The sequence below is a fragment of the Anarrhichthys ocellatus genome, unplaced genomic scaffold (genome assembly GCF_004355925.1).
Source record: "Anarrhichthys ocellatus isolate YVR2014 unplaced genomic scaffold, GSC_Weel_1.0 scaffold112, whole genome shotgun sequence".
In the NCBI taxonomy this organism is placed as follows: Eukaryota; Metazoa; Chordata; class Actinopteri; order Perciformes; family Anarhichadidae; genus Anarrhichthys; species Anarrhichthys ocellatus.
Window position 1 is genome coordinate 879,330 of NW_022280142.1, and position 17,470 is coordinate 896,799.

A 17,470-nucleotide genomic window follows, 5' to 3' on the forward strand; every position below is an offset into this window, starting at 1 on the left:
TAATTAAATGTAAAATAAAAGATAGTAATTCATCTCAAGAGAACCTAATAAATCCTACTTTCCTATTTAAATAACTCTGTCTCGACTAAAGCTGTGCTTCAAGACAACACGGCTGAAGCAAAAGAATAAAAGCGGAGAAAACTAGGCGGCACGTTTGTAAAATACAACAGAAACGTGACACTTTCACACAAACAAGAGCAAAAAGCTGCTACTGTATCAAGGTTAACTATGGAAACAAGTCACAGTCCATTATCTTATAGCTGCAACTGTTGATCTACACACACACACACACACGCACCAAAAGGTTCCAACTTCACACGTTGCGTTTGGCTAAAAATGGACATCGTCTTTATGCTTCATCCCTTTCTACGAGACAACAATCAGAAACATCACATAGAGTCTGATTTAATCTATTTAAGAAACAAACGCTGTATTTAAAGTGTTGCTGTTGAACCGGTCATAACGGATTCGGTGGTCTTTGCACTCACACACACTTGTTATCGTCCACTCGCCTCGGAGGCCGATAGATGGATAGACCGGTAGGTCATATCCGCTGTATTAAGCTACATGCATTAAGCCAGATGATCACATGACACCATGGGGAGTCAGTCCATATGCATATCTTTGTCATATTTCCTTAAAAAAAAATTGGAAAATCAAAATGTATATTCATGTAAAATTCTGGATTTGTGATCCAGAGTGTGCTGAGAGTTAACGGGGCCGTCGGGACCTTTCTGGGACTGACGTCACTTGATTGCCTATTTTACATTTTACACAAAAACAAACTAGTTACTTTGATTTATTGTTCAGCCGACCACTGCAGGGTGTTACAGAGACGGGCTGCTTACCGCACCAGAAATAAAGAACTCTGCTTCTAACATGAGAAGGAATTATTGCATCTTCTATTAAATATAATATGATATAGGCTTATTAAGCTTCAGGGGAAACGAGCAGATGTAGCTCAGGCCACATATTTAATGAGATTGTTTAAACTCAGCATTTCAGAACTACGCTGATAATGAGAGGAGTCGGGATCCGTCAGCAGGTGACACTGATTGATGAATCATATCAGCTGACTTTGCAGTAAATAACCTAATAATGTACCTTCAGAAAGCTTTAACAAGCGATGTGAGACTTTACAGACTAAGCTGAAGTTAGTTTGATAATCACGCGCCTTTTAACCGCCTGCATGGAGTTGAAGTTAGTTTCAGGTTGGATGCTGCTGCCGGACTGGACAGAATCTACTTAAATCAACTAGTCACTGAAATCCACATTAAAAAAAAAAAGCCTGCATGGACATTTCACACACAACACGACTCACATATGTCTGCACACACACACACCTTCTAGCGAGCTGACATAAATTAGGCCTGAGATGGTTAACACGAGCAGATTGGTCCAGATCCTCAGGCTTTGAGCAACAAACTTATCTAAAAAACAACAGGAGAAGGAAAAGGTAAAAGGAAAATAAAAGTTAAGTAAAGAAGAGGACAGGCAGCAGCGTCCTGACGGTTCAGACGCACTTTCTATCTGGAAGAACCGTCCTAACTTGAGTCCTCTCTCGGGACAATATCCTTACGTAAGAGCCCTAAAGGTCTGACTCAGGCTCACATGACTGTAAAATCCAACAGGATGTGATGTCAGCAGAGGGCGGGGTCAGCGAGAAAGAGAAATGACCGGTGAAGTGATTCACCCACGACTGCGTCAACTCAAACTCGGACACGGTTTGCTCTGCGTCCTGGAGTCAGATGTTCGGCTGGTCACCGCTCGGTCTGTGACTTCATTCCAAAGATCTGATCGTGTCGAAACGTCACAAACAAACCTGCTGATCTTACAGGTCGACCTCTCAAAAGAGACCCCGAAAGAATAAATGTATATAAATGAAAAGGTTTGTACACTGGCCGACAAGTTTTACAGCAGAGAGGAAAAGACGTCGGGTGAAGTTTTTTAGAACCTGGAGACTTTCCCGACGTAGGCAAGAGGAGGCAGAGGAGTTAACATTCATAATCTACTGGAGGAGGAGGAGGAGGAAGTACAGAAGGGAAACAGGAGAGAGATTAGCGGGAGAAGAGAGTGTGTTTGTGGGGGGGACGGTTGGGTTCACTGCTGATCCTGCTGTCCATGAAAAAGGCCTTCTTCTGGGTGAATATTAGACTATTGCAGTTCTCTTGGGGGCTGGCGCCGCCTACTGGCCAGGTGGGACGTCGCCTTCTGTTACCTGTTGTCCTTCAGCAGCAGGCGGAAACTGTGGAGCTGATGTATACTGGTGGACAACCTGAGAGTGGGAGAAAGTGGTGGTCAGGGAAAAGTAATGAAATGGTGGCTGGTAAATAGAGGGCGCCACCGGCCGCAGAGTTTACGCCAAGAGTCAGAGGAGGAGTATTCATTTCCCTTAAAGAGATAGTACAGATTGTTTGAAGTGAGGTTGTGTATTACCGACAGCAGATGGCAGACGGGAGCAACGAAATGTACTGCTGTGGACGGGGCGGCAGTAGAAGGTATTTTTGATTTTTATGTTGTGCCGTCCGATGCTCTCTTCAAAGCCACAAGACTCAGTTATTTTACTTCGCTGAACACCAGGAGTTGCTGGTAGTGTGTTTGTGTTACTGTGCGACTCTGGTGAATCTGAACTGACCCTTTAAAAACTCCACACAAGTCTAACAATAACACTAACTAACAGACCGCAGCCGCCGTAGACTGCGTGGCTTTGACGAGAGCATAGACAACCGGCAACGTAAAGCGCTGAGAATATTGTAAATATAGCGTACATTTAAAGGGATAGGTTGTCTAAAATACGTCCACAACAGTACGTTGCTTTGCTCACGTGCTGGTACTCCCGTGTCATCTACTGTAGTGATACACCGACTACTGATACGTGCACTTCAACACATCCAAACTATCCTTCCAAGTGTCTGCCTGTAATAGTCTATCGGGGCTCCAGAGAGCAGCGACTGTACCTGGCGAAGCCGTTCAGTAAGGCCACGATCTCCTGTCGAGTCAGCTGGAAGCCTTTAGAGGGGCTGTGTTCAGGGAGGTTCTGGATCTCCTTCTCGGAGAAGAGGATCTTCAGAGCTGTACCGAGACCCTGAGTCTGCACACAACGCACCGGAAGGAAAAGCGTGAGAGCGCTCCGGTGGTTCTTGTCTAAGTTTACGGTGCGTCGCACAACAAACACGGTTGTGACGTCACGACTGTACAATATAAAAAGACAATTTCACAGTTTTAGACGTGAACAAGAATCTCTTTAGAATCACTGAACACGGTTTAAAATGCGAGCGTTGATTCAGAGGTGTGGAACCAGTTCTCTGTCTCAGTTTGATGTTTGTAGAAATAGTTCAACATATTACATCTGTGGAAGCAAACACACATCAGTGAGTCTAAACCCACAGAGCAGAGACACGGGGCAGTGCGCTCACCTGCAGTTTTCCCCACACGCGACATTTACTGCAGCCGACGCAGTCCATGATCCTGGAGATGTTTTTAAAATGGAGGCGAAATTCCTCCTAAAGGATAAAAGAGAGCACACGCGCACACCCACACACACACACACACACAGACACAGACACACACACACGTTTTTTAGCATTAACAAGAGAGCAAACACACCACAGACTAAAGAGGCACCTGCTCTGTTTGAAACCACAAAGACAAACATCATTGGGTATCACACACACACACACACACACACACACACACACACACACACACAGAGAGCGATTGGTCGCTCTGCGTGTGTGATGATGAGTTTTTGGATTCACCTTTAACATTTTGGCTTCGATTTTGTGTCCGGCGAACATGGACTTCTCATCAAAGTGCATTGGGAAAGCTCTGGAAGACAAAAGGAGCGGTTAGTCTCATTATTACTATGAGCAGAGGTTAAAGAAGTACCTCGATCTTTTACTTGAGTAAAGGTAGTAATACCACAGTGTAGAAATACATCAACATCTTACTGAAGTAACAGAATAACAGTATAATCATCAAAATATATACCAACTGAACTAAATTGTACTTTTTCTCCTGCGGTCAGTGAAATAATCTTTCCTCTCTTCTTACTTCAGACGACCAACGAACACGCCCCTCTTACTTGATCTCGTTGAAGACCTGCAGCAGCAGCTCCTTGGTGGCTCCGTCCTCCTGCATGTTTCCCGTGTACAGGTTGACGAACGCTCGTTCGAAGTACGGCGCCACCTTGTAGAGCGCCCGCAGCTCGATCAGGTACAGGAAGTAGAGGTTCTTCAGCCGCCGCGTGCCCTCGCCCTTCGTCTCCGCCGTGTCGAAACGCTGCCGGAACTCCTGAACGTTTGGGCCCCACACCGACCGGCCCCAACCCTCTGAGGGACCAAACAACAAGGAATCACTGTTAGCCACACGCATCACCCAAAGTTAAGGTATCAAAGTAAGGTATCGATTTGGGGTCCGTGCTGAAAGTCAGATATCGCATCAACAAGAGAATCAAACACACAAACAACTGTTCTGAGATCAGATTGACGTACCGTCCAGCAGGAACTCGGCACACAGGTGGATGTTGATGCTGCTGTGGAGGCCCGAGATGAGTCGGTAGAAAACTCTCTTCTCTAAACACAAACCTGAAGACGCAGAGAGGGAACAGTGAAGAGGAAATGTTTTATTAATGCAAAGGAAACTAACTAAAGAATCCAAAAGACTTGGAAGCTCTATAGAACATTTTCTTCCTTTCCTCCAGTGATCATCTCCTCCTGCAGTTGGGTTATTTGTCTTAAAAGTCTTTATGTAGGTGAACGGGATTTCATTTTAAAATGCAATCTGCACGCAAATCACCACAAAGATTGGGCGAGTGAAAGCTTTTTGGCCTCTTTGTACCCAACGAACTCTGACAGCGAGGAGATAAGAGAAGCTGCTGCTGTCAGCTGGAGGTGAAGACGACAGGAAACGGATATCTTTCATCAGAAAGATCAGAACGTTTGAGCTCCAGATGTAGTTTGGTTCACACGGTCGGGGCCGATGATGGAGAGCTAACCTCAAAGTGTCTGCTGTTGTTTTTAAATGCACACAGACGAATGAAATCCATGAAATGAAAAGATAAAAATGCTTCACTTGTCACACTCTTAGATCACACAAAAGATGCAACATTTGTTTTCTAGGTCAGGAGCTGGCAGGAAGCGAAAGTTTAGAAAGGAAGTGTGAAGCTGTGTGTGAACTTAAAGGTGACGGTTCTGTTGAAGAATGTTCCCTTTGAGAAGAAAGATATAAAAACACGAGGAGGAACTCACCTTCCAGCCACTTGTAGAAAACCTCTCCTGCAATGTGAGCGACACAAGAAACAAAACTATATTATTATATTTATTCATTTACACTAAAACTAAAAATACAGTCACGTGAAGACAGTGAAGTTTTACTCACCATCGTCGTCTCCTGAACACAGAAAGACAGAGAACAAAGCTGTTAGATCTGTTCTACTAATAAACACAAACGTGTGTGTGTGTGTATATATATATATATATATATATATATACACACATATACACACACACACACTCGGTAAAAGATGCACAAGATAAATAAAGAAATAAACAGAGCAGAAGCTTAATGTCTAGTTTGTGATTGTACAGACATTTCTGGATCTACTTTTGTCAGTCAGGAGCAAAACCAGACAAATCTGAAAATTAAAATGATAAATTTGAGTTGTGTATTCTAATCAGGGGCAGATTAAATACAATATCATCCACATAGTACAGAAAGGTTTGTAATTCTTGCATTATGACTATGTTCTTCTTTAAACATTTATGTAATTATGTTGTATAAGTAGAGTTACAGGATGCCCATTGGACATAGAAAAAGAGAGATTGCATAACTTCAAATGTCAAAAGATAAACCATTTTAGTTAACGTCTCTAAGACACATCGGTACGTTACGGTTAATGGTCTGTATTTCCTGTCTGGTGTGAGGCATTATGGGTAAAGTTGTGGATTAGAGATTTCTACAAACAGCTTCCGTCACATCTCTCCGTTAACAAGCTGACTCACCTCTGCTCGGAGCCAGAGGGTTCAGAGGTCGGTACACTGATCTGGGCCTGTCGACGGAAACAAAACAAATGTTTTTTTATTAGTAATGATCAATAATCATCTCAGGTTTACAGGCAAACTGGCCAGAGGCAGATTTTCAACTTGATTTTTGTCCATTTGTTAGAAAATAAAAAGCAGACAGAGCAGAAATCACTTCCTCCTACATTTTCCTTTAGAGACGTTTTAGAGCCGTCAGTAATGTGTTTGAGCACAAAGAGTAAAACTATTGCATCAGACACAGTTAAACACAGAGCTGGAGCAGGGAAATGAAAATATGTACCAAGTACGGTTAGGTGTAGATGTCCAAACCAATCAATAATACCAAAGGTTAAAACTGACTTTAGACCGCAGGAACTGTCTGAATTAATCTGACAAATTACAAATCTTAGAAAGAAAATCAGAATCGGTAGGTCAGAGTTTTAAAATATCGTAAATGGCCAAGAAGTGTGTGTGTGTGTGTGTGTGTGTGTGTCTCACTTGAAGCAGTTTTCCTCATAGATGCTATTCCAGACCCTCCAGGCTGAAGGACCCTTGTATCCAGTGAATCTCTCCGGATTCAGCAGCAGATCCACATACTCAGAGTCTGGAGAGGTTTCATCTAACACACACACACACACACACACACAAAACAGACTTTAATGGACTGTGGGCTTGTTGTGGTGTGTAAACGTTCCAACAACATGATGGAGGTACGGTCATGAGGTCATGAGCATCTAATGGAACGTGATGAGGAGATTTCAGGGCGATCTGCCCGTTAGATGTTGATATTTCAGTGTACAAGTAGAACATGTGTTGCGATGGTGGCGTTAGATTAAAGCTCGGGCAGGGGTCCATCTTTAACAGACGTGTTGTGCGTTGGGTCAACGTGTTGGACGGACAGAGTGAGTCCTCACCATCCAGCTCACAGAAGTAGTCCTGAGCGTCGTCGTGTCTCGCCCAGTCAGCGAACGCCTGTTTACTCTGGTTACTGAAACAGGAAGTAAAGTAACGTCTTTATTGAACACTGGAGGAGAAACTGAGGCAAGGCAGCAGCAAAATAAATAGATGGATAACAACACGATCAAAAATGAACATATTGACATTTAAATATAGAGAATTTGAGTTTAAAACGGCCCCTTTGTTTTTCTTCGTCTGTCTTTGCGTGATATCCTCTGGCTGTTTATGTGTCCGTGCACTAGTCTTCACTCGTTTTGCAATCACAATAAAAGGGGGAAGAAAGGATCTCTAATATTTCAGACTTTAACCTGATGAATCTATTTCAATGTATAATTAAACTTCAGGGCTCCACAGCTCTCTCTGATTAATGATGGAAGAGAGGGTTGTAGTATCAAAGATTTATCAGATCACTTCAAGGTGTTAATAAATACGTGTACGAGACTCTATGTGATCGAACACAGAGGATGAAAGTCTGTTCTCGCTCTTCCTGGTCTGTTCACCACTGAGGTTATTTTTAGACTTCCGAGTCGAGCAGGTTTTTTAACACGACGAGTGTCGTATTATCTTTGTCGTTTCAGCACAAACTTATCCGTGTTCTCTCATTTTCTATCAACTCGCGATAACCCTCCGTGTTTTTCCACAACGGCGGAGCGGTGAAGGTCAGTCTGCTGAGAAACTCCCAGCAGCTGCCGGCCAGACGCTGCCGGCATGTTGGACCTGGTCACCGTCAGCTGCAGCCGGCTGAATGAAAAGAGACTTCAGCCGGTAGATAACGCAGACGGGAGGAGAGGGCTGTGGTGTCACCTTAGGGTGCTGTTGATGGCGCCCAGCTCTTTGGCCTGTTCACACTCCGTCACGTCCGAATTCGTGTTCGCTGCATGAGAGTACTGGAGACAGAGAGAAGAGAGGCCGTTAGATAGAGGAACACTTGTCAACGCGCGTGTTTTAGGGCTACAATTATTTTCATTGTCTCGTAATCTGCAGATTATTATCTAGATTAAACGTTGGACTGTATGTCAGACAATAGTGAAAAATGTCCCACTTTCTCAAAGCCCAAGCTGTTTAAATGTCTTGTGTCAGTCCAAAACCCAAAGACATAATAATAATTTAATATGGTATTTGAGAGGCACATTCTGCCATTTCTTTAAGATTATAAAAATAGATGGAGATACTTTATTTTGTGTCTGATAAACACAACTCTGTCTGTTCCTGCTGTGGACGTCCATGCCTGGGGGGGGGGGGAGGGCCTTCTGTTTGACGCTGTGTTTGCATTGTGACATCACCTCTGAGCGTTGTGTGTTTAGAGCAGCTGTTGGGAAAGCTGTGTTTTTCCGTAAAAACCAACATTTGAGGCTGTGGGTCCATAATCATTATGGGAGGTTTTTGATTTTGGGAAATACAGATGTTTGCTTTTCTTGCAGAGAGTTAGAAGAGAGGATCGATACCACTCTCATCAATGTTCAATATCTGTTCAATATCAAGCCACAGCTACCTGCTACCGAAGGTTTGCTAACATTAGCCACCATGAGCTTCACCACACATTGAACTGAAATGAGCAATCGGTTTGTTTCACTGCTTATGAACATTTGTGAGGGTAGATTGTGTGGTTTCTTCTGTAAATGGTGTCTGAGCAAAAGCAGCCAAACAAGATGTGAACCGTCTGAAACGGCAGAATTGATCCGATATCTGATAACCTGATGGTTTAATCTCTTCCTGTCTTTTGTTATGTTAGCATCAACACAAACGCTCATTCAGAGTGTGTGTGGAGTGTGCGGACTGGAGCTTCTGTCAGTAAAAGGCACACAGGTCACTTGTTTAATACGCAAAATATAGATTTAAGGTGACGTATCGCTGAAAGCCGAGTTCCAGATGTGTTGGTCAGGATTCATTCTCTCCTGAAGACTTTCCTCACACACTGCTGAGGTGGCACACAGTCATGTGCTTCCGTCCCACGGACCGTAATAGTTTTCCGGCCGACGGTCAGTGAGACACGTTCGACCTCGACTGAGACGTGTGCAGATGTCCAAACACTTCTGGGTCATCGCAAGACAAACATCAGGCCGCCAGCCAAGAGCCGGCAAACACTCGGTGTGTGTGTGTGTGTGTTTACTGAATCAGCTAATGAGACAGAAAGTGCTGGAGCAAACACAGCTGGTCCTAAACTCCACTAAACAGAGTTTGTTTTCCAGAGATGAAAAAGGTATAAAGTCCGTCTGGTTCATCGGGTGATGTTCTACACTTTAAAACAAGTATTGTGTGTATCAAAGAAACACATCATGAACATACTGTCGTATATTTTCACTCACACCGTCCTGCTGCCACCAATACTGATCAGAGCACCAATGTGGATTAATCCGCCGCTGAAAATAGTCCCCAATATGTCGTCTAAAAGATAACTCAGGATTTTGTGCGACTCATAAACAGACACGAACTAATTCAGCGATTTAACATAACTTGGTGATGATTTCAGCTCCATAAACATTTCTCAGATAAAGCTCGTCTGCCTTAACGACGCAGATTTCACATTTTTATAACTGCTGATTTAATATTCAGCGAAACATGACGCCGAATTTAGCAGAACAAAGTCATCTAGAAAATATGTATTTCATATCGGCACTGGAACTCTAACACGTTATGACAATCAGTTGAATTGTGTATTAAGATGTACATATATATTATGAGATTATCATCTGAGGTCAATCAAACGGTGGCAGTATTACATAACACAAGGGATTGTGGGTATTACGTAATGCCTGTATGACAGTTAGTCTTCAGTAACATTCATCTTCTACGTTCTCACCTTGTTGTAGTTCCCAGACTTGATGCCCACCGGGATCTTACTCTGTGAGACACCACAGAGACAAAACAACAATATGAGACCGCTTCATGCAAACAGATAAACAAATGAACCTATTGAATTCACTATTAATAACCAAATATAAAAGTACTAACAGACTACAACCTGTGTATCGTTGTCTTCATTCAATCATTTTCAGGTGCTTCTTGTTTGAAAAGTGCTCCATAAATAAACTATTGTATTTTTTTACAGGTTATATAATGTGTCATGTAAGGCATCTTTGAGTATCCAGAGAAGTGCTGTGTAATTAAGATATACTGCATTATTATTAATATTAATATGAGGCGTGTGTGTGTGTGTGTGTGTGGTTGACCTCTCACCTCTGGACAGGGCTCCACATGGCAGTCTTTGATGGCACAATGTGCATCCTCGGCCCAGAAGGGACAAGGTCGCTTCAAGTTCACCTGCAGAAGATTAGATTATATATATTATTATTAGATTATTACTTTAATGTTGGGTTCAACTAAACCAACTTCATCTCATTACTACTCAAAGTATTATTGTGACCTTTCTCTAAGCAAGTAGGACTACATTCATTTACTACACTTAAGGAGAAACTTGGGGTACTTGTAGTTTATTGGAGTATTTCCATTTCATGCTATTGTATATTTTGACTCCACTATTTATATTTGACAGCTTTACTTTATTTAGAGTTTATGAAACATGATATTTTGTTGTAAATTAAAGTACCCAACACAAGCACAGCTGAAACAATTAGTCCATTAATGAATTAACCCGTTTAGTTATTATTCATGTAAAAACATTTAATGCTTCCAGCTTCGCTGCTTTTCCTTTTTAGTTATTGCAATCATTTTCATGTATTTTGAATAACTGGGGTTTAGACAGTTGGTTGGACAAATTGCACTATTAAAAAAATTGTTTACAAACTAAAACAGATCAGCAGATTAATCCACAATTAAAATAATCATGAGCTAGTAACAACGCAGTGAGGATGAAGTTACTTCATGGGAGACATCAGAGTCGTTCGTCCTCTCACAGGACGGAGAAGCACATTTAATGTCCGATGAAACCCGGAGCTGTGGTTTTAAACACGGCGTAAAAAACGCTGAAGCGATGAACTGGAAGTTACTCCAGCCTCACAGCGATGACGACAGCCGACGGACTCAGCTGCAGCTGATTAACGCTGCTGTTTAACGTAAGCAGGTGTTTGTACGGTTCACACGATGACACAGCACTCGGCATCACAGCTCACGTTTCAAAGAGTCAGCAGCGGGGCGAGTCCGGTTTTTCATATTCTTTTGGGATACAAACATCGCCTCACTGTAATGTCAGACCGGTAGCTCAGCTGTTGCGAGCCCGTCTTTGGACTCTCTTTGTTCCAATGATGTGCTCGAGATGCATTCTGCCGTTAGATGTGAACATTTGAAGGCTGGTGATCGGTGAACGTTTACACTTCACAACGTTCTGGAGTCAGTCGTTAACAATCCTACACACAGAGGGCTCAATGCCAACAAATATTATATGGGAATAATATATGTTCACAAAGATATTGTAGCTTATTATTAAGCACAAAGTATACATTTTTAGGGTATAGTATTTCTTGTATTTATTAAAACTCATGCCAAGAATTCGGGTCTGATAGTAACTGAATCTCTGCTGAAGTTAAACTTTAAAGCTCTTTTTATTCTTCTCACAGAGCGAAATGAGTCAAATAACAGCTTAAAAACACCTCTGGGATGATCTTGACAACAAACTAACTCAAACTGTAATACTAGTTCAACACTGTCGTTAAACTGTAGTTAAAGTAAAACCTCCTCCTCTCACAGTATTGGCTCATGAACTACTGTTGCAACTGGTAAAGTATTTCACAATACTTCATAAACACATTGGTCGTCCTTCCTGTTCCGTAACAGCGTCATAACAAACGGATAAATGGGACTAAAAAGTAAAACTGCTGTTCTTCTTCTTCTCTTTTTTTTATTACATAACCTCTGATATCTCCAGACGTACGTACACACACACACACGCGCACACACACACACACACACACACACACACACACACACACACACACACAGAGTTTAAGAACAGCATGAACCTGAATAACTGGCAACAGCCCCTCCTTGTTAACACCTGTCATTGTTTCTACCTAACTAATCTGTGTCAGGCCAACCCAAGGAGAGACATGTTTCATGTTTTTGAAGGAAAGTTGACTGTGAAATACGATGATTTTACAGATGTTCTACAGGTTGTATGTCATCCAGATGATGTTGTTCTTCTTCTCGATAGGAAAGGTTTACAGGAAACAACAACACTTCTTCTACTCATAGTCAGGGAGAATAAAAGGGGAGGAAAATGCAAATGAGTTGCTCACTGTGAGCCAAAGTACAGTAAACAAAAACAAACAATACATAATTACAATATTAACCGTTCGCTCTGGAAATGGTGCAGTAAAAATATGACTATCCCCAGAATTCGGCCATTTCTGACATTATAAAATATGATTTTCTTCCCTTTTCATCATTTAAAGTGCTGGAAAGTAATTCGGACACTACATCAGCTGGGTACTAATACCACAGTGGGTCCTATGGTGTCGGCAGTGACGGTGCAGCTCCTACCCTGTAGTATCTGAAGTAGTCTTTCTCCGTCAGCCTCTTGATTCGAGGGTAGAGCTTGAAGTTGTTGAAGACGTCGATGCTCTCCACGTCGCAGAAGCAGTCGTCCAGGACGCCCGTCAGCTGAAGCAGAGCGCAGACAAACCGGCTGTTACTGACCGAGAGGCGACGCCTTCTAAAACTAAACTTCTCTCAAACAACACAACAGACCACCGAACAATAAGCACAAACTAAAACTTAGATGCGCCAGTAACAACTTTAATAACTGGTCACATTTTCACAGAACATGTTCTCACTCACCTGTATTCTACAGAGTTATATCTTTGTTCCTTTAAAATAAATCCTCTGTGTTATTGATACTCAGAGTTAAGATTCAGTTGAATAAATCAATACTGTGTATAGTATATAAGATACTGAATGTGCATCATTTATGTTTTTCTCTCAGTTTAATTAACTGAAGGCGACAATTGTTTTGATGATCGATTAATCGTTTGTTATTTTTCAAGCAAAAACAGTCAAACATTCACTTCAATGGTGAATTAAGTTCCGCTTTTCTAAGTTTTTTTTATTATTGTAAACTTAATATTTTTGGGTTTCGGACAAAACAAGACGTGGAGACGTCACATCTGAGCAATTATGACATTTTCTATGTAAAATGACAGATTTAAAAATAATCAATAAAGAAAATAATAGTAAGTTGCAGCCCTAATTAGGATATTATTATTATTTTGTATTTAATTTGTCATCACTTTATGGAGCACAACATGTTTCTACATCACATTGCTGCTGCAGTGCTCTGAAGTAGTCAAAATATATAAAAAAAAACAAAAATGCAGTAGAAATATGACTTCAGAAAAGATAAAATAACTTTCTAAATTGCCTCCAACTAGAATTTAAGCTCACCTACAACACGCATTGTCATTACAATTCATTGCCTTCAGCCTACGTGTTGTCTTCTGATTGTATTCTATATTGTGATAGATGAATGCGATGTATAAATAAAGTTGTATTAATATATTCATTGCTTCAAACTAACGCCTCCACCTGCTCCACCGCTGAGGCTCCGCTTCCCCTTTAACAGCAGGAGGCCAGCAGACAGACGAACCGCCGCCGCCGCCGCCTGCTCGTCCATACATAATACATCCACCGCTGTTACCTGAACCCACGCATACATCATTCACACCTCCACCTGGACGGTGCACCTCCACCTGCACACATGTTAAACTCAGACAAATGTGTTTGACCTGAGGAGCAACTGAACGACCAGAGTGTAAAATGTGAGAGCCTCGATGAGTTCAGTAATCAGAGGAAGGCGTTAAAGGTGGGGGGGGTGTTAGCACCACCCGGGTGTGGTGAGGAGGCTTTGGATTGGCTTATGAGTTAACTCTGTTCTACCTGTAATCTGAATCCACTGCACACACCTGGCTTAAGTGGATACAAAACACAAACACTGAGTGCATTTTATAATCTAAACCCAGATTGTTTGGTCTTTTAAAAATGACCTATTTTGGTATTTTTTTGGGCTGATTAACTGGCTAATTGTTTCAACTGTTTCAATTGTTTCTAAAGTAAATAAGTTAAAACAGCATTCAACACAGTACCTCATGTGTTACCGAGTAGTAATTCAAAGTCCATTCAAAGCGTCGTTTCTCTACGCGTCTCTTTTGGTTTTTGGCAGAAACAGAAGCGCTGTGTAAAAAGGACCTTGTCAGCGTTTCATCATCACCTAGTTAAAGTAAGTACGTAATGTAAACTTCATATTACTGATATTTTTAATGGAAATTTAAATCAATTATTTTTTCTGGTATTACAGTGAGTCAGACATGTGCCCCTCTGCCGTTCACAAACAGCTGGAAAGCCTCAGTAAAGTACAAAACTTCATCACAATGAACCAAACCTCTGAGTGCAGCTGTCCACCGAGCACCACGAAAGGCAGGAAGAGGCAAATCCCCCTCAGCATCTTTCTGCGTCTCTACTTCTGTTTTCTGTGTTTCAACTCCAAATTAAAACTTCCTCTCAGTGAACTTGGCGCCCAGATGTCACAGCAGCGGCAGCAGCTCTGCCTGAGGGCTGAGCTGTCATTTCAGACCTCCACTCCAGTCCTACTCGATCGAGAAGCCACGCCTCCAAACAATCAGCTGTCAAGCACTTAACCCCGCCCCTCAACGCCAGAGCCTCCCAGTTTGTAGTCCTCTTCCAGGGCTGAGGCCGCTGGGAGCGATTGTTGGGTGTGGCGCAAAAGACTACAACTCCCACGGGAGAGCAAGAGGCGGGAGCTCTGCAGCAGCCAATCGCGGTACACCACGCTGTTCTACTTAGTAATGGAAATAACAGCAGTTTGGCTGAAAAATAATCGTCTGTGTCTTGAGTTCAAGACGTTTGATTCTGAATATTACAATTTTATTTTTTGAATCGTCGTCAATATTTATTTTTATGAAAAGCTTCAATTTGAGTAAATATTAATATGAAGACAATGTAATGTTATATATATATATATATATATATATATATATATATATATATAAATATACAGAAGCCTAAATACAGTATTACTGTGACTTTCAAACACAGCGACAATAGAGTGTCGCTGCTACCTAGCGTCACACACAAACACGGTGACGTCACTTTAAGTCGACAGTAGAAAATGCTAGAAGATTTCCTTGAATGCTAGTTGTTGTCGTGTCGTAATTGCCATGTTTTAAAAGCTGAACATAACATTATGAAAACCGTAACAACGTCGCTTTGAATATAAAGGTTCCGCACAAGCACTCCTCGGTTAATGTTACACTTACGTGGCAGAAGCAGCTCTGGTCCTGGCTGTCCGACGAGGCTCCGCTCTGCTGCGTTTGGGGTTTTACGTTGTTTTGCTGAAACCAACCGAGAACAGAGTTCCCGAAGAAGAACCAGGCCAACAGCAAAACACCGAACGCTTGTAAAGTTACTTTCCACATCACGTACTGACTGTGCTGGCGGCGGTGCACCAGTTGGGGGGAATACATAAAAAAACAAGCAAGAATCAGTAGCACTTTCTTTCTGTCAGCTCAGTTAGGAGCTACGGTGACGTTAGCTTCAGGCTAACCGAAGTTAGCATCCGCAGTGACCGCAAATAAATCAGAGTGGGTCGGTGAAGTGAGTGTCTGAAGACCCTCACGCAGACATTTAGACTGCTAACTGCCCTGACAAAACCGGGGTCATTGATTTAAGACAGTACATAATTGGAGAAGTTTCTGTTCACCAGCTTCCTTATTTAGCATCAAGTTAGCTAGCAAAACAAATGTGTATCTTACTTCCGGCTTCACTTTTCAAAATAAAACGCAGACTCATTTGTGATAAATGTGTGCTGGTTAAAATCCTCAGTTCAAATACAATTTATGGTTTCCCAAAACACTTCATGACAGTGTAAAACGATATATATATGGGTAGATTTACTCAAGTGTTGTCTTACTGTTTACAAATGGCATTAATGTTTTATATATCTGTGCAATAAAAATTATTCTGTCTGTATATATAATATTTTTAGTTATAGTTATATTCTAGTTAGTGTGGATTTTTTACTTTTTTACTTAGTTAATATTCTTTACTGTTTATTACTTATTTATAATACTTGTTTTGATCTTGTTTTTACTATGTCTCTTGTTTGCACTATTCCATATATACATGCTCCACTATGCTGCTGTAATCTTGTTAATTTCACCACTGCGGGACTAATAAAGGATTATCTTATAGGCTATATAGGTGTATATACTGTCTACTTTTTTACACATGTATTTCTATTTCTACAAAGTAGTTAAATGTTTATGTTGTAACTTTGTCCAGCTTTTTGTTTTTAGCTCTATATCGATTTTGTGTAAATAATTAGTACATATATGAGACCAATGAGAATGAAGTAGCCTTGTAGAAGTAGGCCTACTCCACCTTTACTTGAGTATTTTCATTTTATACTTGTTTTTATGACACTTACAGATACAAATTACTTTTCTGATTAACAATTTACGTGCAAACATTAAAAACTTCTGCTTGCATATTTTTAACAATTACTGTTGAAGAGATGGACTTATTAGTCAAATAATCAATTATTCGATGGACATAACGTTTATGAGCAACTCTTGATGATAAATTGTTTGAATCATTTTTTTTTTTTTTTCAAAAGAGCAAAAGATTCAGCTTCTCCAATCTGAGAAGATGCTGCTTTTCTCAGTTTTATATCTTTGTAAATGGAATATCTTGGTTTTTTTTACTGGTAAATGAACAAAACAAAATATCTGAAGATGTCACCCTAAATTCGAGGACATTGTAAAAGATTATATTCATTGTTTCTGATGCTAAATAGATAAAGTGAATCATACTTTTTTTTTTTTGAGAAAATAATCAGCAGATTAATCAATGATAAGTCTGTGTGTACATTGAGAGCTGCAATAAATCCGAGTCAGATGTCTTGCCTACCTACACATACTTGGCTGATAAAGCTGATTCTGATCATCTGGCGATAATCTTTGGATACACCGCTGTTATTATGAAGCTCATTAATGTAATGCTGAAGCGTTTTATTTTGAAACTAGTGTGTTCTTCTCTGAGATGAGTCAGATGTGATTCCCTCCTGTGACCACCAGAGATGATAACAGCTCCATTTAGAGGGAGGAGAGTTTCAACTTCCTCCTCTGATTTAGCAACAAGAAGAAAATACAGGATTTACATGAGACATTTTGAACATTACAGGACAAACAGTGAGCTGGACTGTGAACTGACAGTCAAATAGTTGCAGAGCTGTGGAGGACTGAAGTTAATTGCTGTTCTTTGCTGACCCTAAGATATATGTTGGTGTGGGATTGACCTTTTTTTTTGTGGTAGCTGCAATAAACTCACACAACAGACAAAAGAAGATAAAGCAAGGAAAACATATTCCTATAGGTTAAACTTATCCTGCTCCAAATGTCTGTAACTATAATCATGTCTAACCCCTGAAGGAGGAAACACACCCTCACAAACAGAGCTGCTGTAAGAGGCGGTGCTTCCACGTCACGTTCCTGAAGTGAAACTTAATGTTTGTCAGAGTGAAGGCA

General features: G+C 41.2%; 1 protein-coding gene across 2 annotated transcripts; it reads right to left on the reverse strand.

The window, feature by feature from the left end:
* Positions 1–1,084: 1,084 nt before the first annotated feature.
* On the reverse strand, positions 1,085–15,697 carry ero1b (endoplasmic reticulum oxidoreductase 1 beta). Of its 2 annotated transcripts, none has more exons than XM_031876659.1 (16): positions 15,203–15,697; positions 12,414–12,533; positions 10,155–10,238; positions 9,778–9,819; positions 7,782–7,864; positions 6,935–7,008; positions 6,519–6,639; positions 6,003–6,049; positions 5,380–5,391; positions 5,250–5,276; positions 4,494–4,586; positions 4,085–4,331; positions 3,759–3,828; positions 3,417–3,503; positions 2,958–3,091; positions 1,085–2,275 (listed from the first exon to the last, which is right to left on the reverse strand). In XM_031876659.1, exons 1-16 carry the CDS (start codon positions 15,407–15,409, stop codon positions 2,215–2,217), a joined length of 1,509 nt encoding a protein of 502 aa, XP_031732519.1. In that variant the 5' UTR covers positions 15,410–15,697; the 3' UTR covers positions 1,085–2,214. The 2 variants fall into 2 exon arrangements, with proteins under 2 accessions (XP_031732519.1, XP_031732520.1); XM_031876660.1 differs by lacking the exon at positions 15,203–15,697 and adding an exon at positions 14,308–14,849.
* Positions 15,698–17,470: the final 1,773 nt, after the last annotated feature.

Excerpts from the sequence above, each read along its gene's own strand:
- ero1b (XM_031876659.1), bottom strand. The coding sequence starts at position 15,409 with ATGTATTCCCCCCAACTGGTGCACCGCCGCCAGCACAGTCAGTACGTG. Across the intron at positions 9,820-10,154 it reads ATGTGGAGCCCTGTCCAGAG|AGTAAGATCCCGGTGGGCAT; the intron begins GTGAGAGGTCAA and ends GGTGTCTCACAG. Across the intron at positions 4,587-5,249 it reads TTTCTACAAGTGGCTGGAAG|GTTTGTGTTTAGAGAAGAGA; the intron begins GTGAGTTCCTCC and ends CTGCGTCTTCAG.